This window comes from Anoplopoma fimbria, chromosome 7, assembly GCF_027596085.1.
Source record: "Anoplopoma fimbria isolate UVic2021 breed Golden Eagle Sablefish chromosome 7, Afim_UVic_2022, whole genome shotgun sequence".
Taxonomy (NCBI): Eukaryota; Metazoa; Chordata; class Actinopteri; order Perciformes; family Anoplopomatidae; genus Anoplopoma; species Anoplopoma fimbria.
The window spans coordinates 2970693-2976949 of record NC_072455.1 but is presented as its reverse complement, the minus strand read 5'-3'; the positions used below and the strand labels follow the sequence as shown (position 1 = coordinate 2976949).

At 36.8% G+C, this 6257-nt stretch overlaps 1 protein-coding gene across 1 annotated transcript; it reads left to right on the top strand.

Moving 5' to 3' along the window:
- Window positions 1–239: 239 nt before the first annotated feature.
- bmp15 (bone morphogenetic protein 15) lies at window positions 240–4774 on the top strand. Its single transcript, XM_054601301.1, has 2 exons — window positions 240–853; window positions 3347–4774. Exons 1-2 carry the CDS (start codon window positions 493–495, stop codon window positions 4339–4341), a joined length of 1356 nt encoding a protein of 451 aa, XP_054457276.1. The 5' UTR covers window positions 240–492; the 3' UTR covers window positions 4342–4774.
- Window positions 4775–6257: the final 1483 nt, after the last annotated feature.

The following is a 6257-nucleotide window of genomic DNA, read 5'->3' as shown; positions in this document are numbered from 1 at the left end:
ATGGTTTTTCTTTATTTTAATTTTTTTCTACATTGTAGATTAATATTGAAGACATCCAAACTATGAAGGAACACATATGGAATTATGTGGTAAACAAACAAATGCTCAACAAACCAGAATATGTTTTATATTTTAGATTCTTCAAAGTAGTTGAATGAGAAGGTGTGTCCACACTTTTGACTGCTACAGTATAAATATACATAAGTAAAATAAATCACATAAAAGGTCCCTATGTGACACCTTCACGCACCTTTACGCAGCGGTCACGTGGTGCCTCAGGTGTTAATCAGGGGTCAAAGTCGGTCTGAGGAGGAGACGGTTCAACATGGCCGGTGACCAGGTGAGCCCGTGACCCCGTGAACCCGTAACCCCGCCCTCTCTCCGGCAGAGGATGGTTGCCTTCTCCAGCGTCGTGCGTGGAGCTTTCTAGCACCAGAAGTTGGTTTTTTTATCCATATATTTCTATATATATATATAATAAACATAATAAACATGAAGGTGACCTGTGCCAAAGGTGGCTTAGTGCGTGTCTGGGTCCTGTCCTGCCTCCTCTACCTGTTGTCCACCTGCACCTGTGGAGGTATCCAGAGCTCAAGGAGCAACGGCGCACACCTGCAGCACCACCTGCACCACCTGCACCACAGGCCCCACCTGCACCACAGGCCCCACCTGCACCACAGGCCCCTGACAGACGAGCAGAAGTTGGACCAGAACCTGCAGTTCATGCTGAGCCTGTACCGGAGCGCTGCAGACCCGGACGGGAGGCCCAAACAGCACCGCAAGTTCGGCTCCAACACGGTCCGACTGCTGAGGCCGACGGCGTCGTCAGTGCGCCACCTGCCGACCCCCACAGGTGAGACTTCACCTGCTGCACCTGGGGACACTGGTGGGAAGTAATCCAAACTTTTACTTTAAGTACTGAGTATCACATGAGTGTTTTTCCATTTTGTGCCACTTTGCTCCACTGTCTCACAGGTAAATATTGTTATTATTATTATTATTATTATTATTATTATTATTATTATTATTATTATTATATTCCTTTATTGATCCCCATGGGGGGAAATTCAAGTGTTGCAGCAGCTCAACTACACAGACACAGACAATAAATACACATATTATACAATAAAATAAAAATAGAATAAAATAAAAAATGTACAGAATATTGTGTTACTGTTTTTAATTACTGTAGCTACTTTGCATATTCAAAATAATAATGGAAAGTAAATTATGACTTATATAAAGTAATTACAATTTTAACCAGCTGCAATATTATTCCTATTCCAACAATATAATGTAAAAAGCCTATTTTATTATTATTATTATTATTATTATTATTATTATTATTATTATTATTATTATTATTATTATTATATAACTGACTTTAACTTAAGTACTATTTTGAATGCAGGATTTCTACACTGTGGTATTGAATACTTGCTGCTGATAAAACATGATGACACAAATTCATAATAGACCAAGAAGATTGATGATTTAAGATTGTGAAGTATAATTGGCAGCTTAGATGAAAAGCCTATTATTATTATTATTATTATTATTATTATTATTATTATTATTATTATTATTATTATATATTTTATTGATCCCCATGGGGGAAATTCAAGTGTTGCAGCAGCTCAACTACACAGAAACAGATAATAAATACACATATTATACAATAAAATAAAAATAGAATAAAATAAAAATAAGAATACAAATAAAAAATGTACAGAATATTGTGTTACTGTGTTTTAATTACTGTAGCTATTTTGCATATTCAAAATAATAATAGAAAGTAAATTATGATTATAAAGTAATTACAATTTTAACCAGCTGCAATATTATTCCTATTCCAACAATATAATGTAAAAGCCTATTTTATTATTATTATTATTATTATTATTATTATTATTATTATTATTATTATTATTATTATTATTAACTTAAGTACTATTTTGAATGCAGGATTTCTACACTGTGGTATTGAATACTTGCTGCTGATAAAACATGATGACACAAATTCATAATAGACCAAGAAGATTGATGATTTAAGATTGTGAAGTATAATTGGCAGCTTAGATAAAAAGCCTATTTTATTATTATTATTATTATTATTATTATTATTATTATTATTATTATTATTATTACCATAACCCTAACCCCTGCTGACACTGATGAAGCAATGTTTGGTCTCTCTCTCTATATATATATATTTATATATATTTTTTTATTTTATTACTGGTCTAACAAACAACACATCATACTTTTTAATTGTTTTTTTATTATTATTATTATTATTATTATTATTATTATTATTATTATTACCATAACTTTGCTGACACTGATGAAGCAATGTTTGGTCTATATTTTTATTTTTTTTACTGGTCTAACAAACAACAACACATCATTCTTTAAAAAAATAAATAAGAAAAGAGGCTTTTTTTACATTTTTGAATCAGAACTGAGGGTATGAGATAAAAAAAAAAGTTGTAGTTCTTGTTGTGGGTCATGCTTCAAAAACACTGGATCCTACACTTCCCATAATGCAACGTGATAGAACTGTCAAACTCTCCTTGTTTGTTTAAAAAATATATATATTTTTCCATTTTGTCCACTGTCTGAGGTAAATATTGCACTTTTTTACTGCATTATGTATATTTTAATTACTGTAGCTACTTTGCATATTCAAAATAATAATGGAAGATAAATTATGATCATAAAGTAATTACAATTTTAACCAGCTGCAACATTATTCCTATTCCAACAATATAATGTGTATTATTTTGACTTTAACTTAAGTACTATTTTGAATGCAGGATTTCTACACTGTGGTATTGAATACTTGCTGCTGATAAAACATGATGACACAAATTCATAATAGACCAAGAAGATTGATGATTTAAGATTGTGAAGTATAATTGGCAGCTTAGATAAAAAGCCTATTTTATTATTATTATTATTATTATTATTATTATTATTATTATTATTACCATAACTTTGCTGACACTGAAGAAGCAATGTTTGGTCTATATATATATATATATATATATATATATATATATTTTTTTTTTTTTATTACTGGTCTAACAAACAACAACACATCGTACTTTTTAATTGATTTTTTAGTATTATTATTTACATTTTTGAATCAGAACTGAGGGTATGAGATGAAAAAAATTGTAGTTCTTGTTGTGGGTCATGGTCCAAAAACACTGGATCCTACACTTCCCATAATGCAACTTGATAGAACCGTCGGAAAAAATAAAAATCAGCCCAAAGCATCTTGGGTAAAAAGTCTTGTTTTAACAATGTGTGATTGACCTCATGCGTCTCTTCTCTCCTTCAGATCACCACTACAGCTTCACCGTTCAGTACAACCTGGACACTGTTCCCTCAGAGCAGCTGATCAGAGCCTCGTTCATCCACCTCCGCTCTTCATCCTCCACCTCCTCCTCCTCCACCCAGTCCCTCACGCCGCCCCGCTGCAGGGCTCAGATCTCCTCCCTGGGCAAAGCCAGCCTGGTCACCCTCGAGCCCCACGAGCGGTGGACAGAGATAGACATCACCGCCCACGTCCAGCAGGGGGCGAACCGCGGCCCGGGGGGGAAACACCTGACCCTCACGGCCCAGTACTGGTGCACCGAGCCCAGGCACACCGAGGAGGACGCCGGCCTCTCTGGGTGGTGGTTCCGCCTTCAGAGGAGGAAGAGACGGAGGGTGGATCCTCATCTGGAGGTCCCGTCTCTTCTTTTATACCTGGAGGAGGAGCGTGAGGTGAAGGACTGGATGGGGGACTTGCTGGGGGTCAACGGGGAGAACATCACGAGGCGAATCGGGAAGTGGCATCCGTCGCTTCGCCGCCGCCGCTCCAAAGACGCTTCACCTTCAGAAGCTTCACCTTCAGACGCCAAAGACACGTCGCTTGATGTTCTAAAAAACGCCCCCTCTTCCTCCTCTTCCTCCTCCTCCTCTTTGTCCTCCATCATCCCCGACATCCTCGACTACAAGCGCAAAACAAGCGTGCCCAAGAACCGCTGCAAGCTCCACTCGTTCCGCCTCTCCTTCGACGAGCTCGGGTGGGGTCACTACTACATCGCCCCGCCGGTGTACAACCCGCGCTTCTGCCAGGGCAACTGCCCCAGGGTGCTGCCCTACGGCCTCCACTCGCCAAACCACGCCATCATCCAGACGGTCATCAACGAACTGGGCGTCGGGGACGTGCCGCCGCCGTCCTGCGTGCCGTACAAGTACATGCCCATGAGCGTGCTGGTGGTGCACAAGAAGAAGGTGGAGTACCAGGAGCTGGAGGACATGGTGGCCGAGTCGTGCACGTGTCGCTAGTGGGGGGGGAGAAGACTCAGAGACGCTTAGCACTAAGAGAAGACACTTTAAAAAACAAAAGTGGGGGAGGTTTGATCTACAGCTTAACCACGATGAGCTCCAGACTGGAGAGAGGAGGTCGTCATGGTTACAGATCTCCATCACCCCCCCTGTTAAAGCACTTTAAAAATGGCAGCTGCTGAATGAAACTCTATGGGATTGAATTTACTGATTTATTTCTCATTTGCTGTTTAAAAGCACTTGTGCAGATCCGCCGTATTCATAATGTCATTAATGTATTTTTCCTACTGAGATTAAAAGGGGAGCTTGTAAATGTGGACGCATTTTTTTTAAGCCACCTAACTAAACTTCCAGGCTATTAAATTTAATTCAACCTCTACAGTAACTTGATCAAATAGATTTAAACATCAGGGGTAGCTTTTTTTTTTTTTTTTTTTTTAAAGAAAACTGAGCAAGGAGCCACCGCTGGTTTGTTTGGAAAATCAGACAGATGTTGAATCCATCTTCAATGTTCAACCTCAAACCACAGCAATCTAATTATTATGTTCTTTATTGTGCCTGTCTTTTGTATTATTCTTACTTTTTCTGTCGTTCTTTTTTTTAAAACATATCTGTTTTTCATATCAGGGCAAAAAAAAAACACGTGTATTTTTGTGTATAAAAAAAACAAACAAAACATTTCTGGATTAATGTGTTGGAGCTGTTTGAGGCCACTGTTGGAGATTAGACACTGCTAGAATAAAAAAATATATATTTTAATGGATGAGGGCTCAACCGTGTTGGATGTAACTGTAAAGGCCTTGTGATGTCGCTATGTTTTTGCTGTTTACAATCAACTTTTGTATGTATTTATAACGGGAGAGGTCTCCAAAAAAACTTGAAAAAGGTGCTGCTACTGGGCTGTCTTGGAAAAAAATAACAAAATGAAGGATTCAGAAAAAGATCATGTGAAAGAAGACAATTTTTATTACGCGTGAAAATGGATAATAAAATAAAATGCATGTTTTCTAAAACCTAATTTATTGTCTTTTTGTAATGTAGTTGGAAGTGTGTTCTGGGAAATCAAGAAAAATGTACTTTGTAATTTTTATTATCGAGGTTTTAGGACGGCACTGACGAGCCGAGGGAGATCATGCCGTGTGATCAAAAGCTATAAAGATATTTCCAGAAAGACATTTGGGGAAATATGGTTGTTTGCTTTTGGCAAAAACCTATAAAAACTTTAGTTTTTTTATTTATTATTATTAAAGGTAATTCAATTCTTCGTAATTACCATTATGTCAGTGATTTACCATGTAAAACTATGCACCAGGACAAAATCCTGTGTTTTTCCTCAAAGTAATATAATGAAATAATACTATATTTAGTTATTTGCTGAATTAAGTTTTACTTCATAAAAAATATTTTTTTGTTATTTGCACAGAACAAAAAACATAAGATTGATGGATTAAAAAACCATTGTGCCGGTGAGGTTAAAAAGCTCAATTGAGCATATGAAGACAAAAAATGTTTGTCAAGTAAAGAAAAAACCTGCCTAATAAATAATCATGAAACAGGAAATAAAATGTTAAAAAAATATAAAACAAATTCAGCTTGAAACAAAACCAAGGATAAAGAAATGCATGTGTAAAATTCTCGTATACTTCAGCTCCTGAATATAAAGCTTGTGAGAGAAAAAGGTTCAATTTTAGCGTTCGTCTTGAATATGTTAATTCTAAACATACTTTTCTTTTATGCCAGTGATCATTTTGTAAGAAATTCCTGCACGAGTTGAGTCAAAATGTTCATGAGGTGCGTTATTGCATTGCGTCCAACAGATGGCGCTCTTCACTAAAGAGCCACAACTTTTCCCCATGAAGACTTAAGAAAATCCAGCTATGGAACTGGTTTTATTGTTCCCAGTGTGTTCATGTGTG

Coding starts and splice junctions, on each gene's coding strand:
- bmp15 (XM_054601301.1), top strand. CDS start 493: ATGAAGGTGACCTGTGCCAAAGGTGGCTTAGTGCGTGTCTGGGTCCTG. Junction 854..3,346: donor CCACCTGCCGACCCCCACAG/GTGAGACTTCAC, acceptor TCTCTCCTTCAG/ATCACCACTACAGCTTCACC.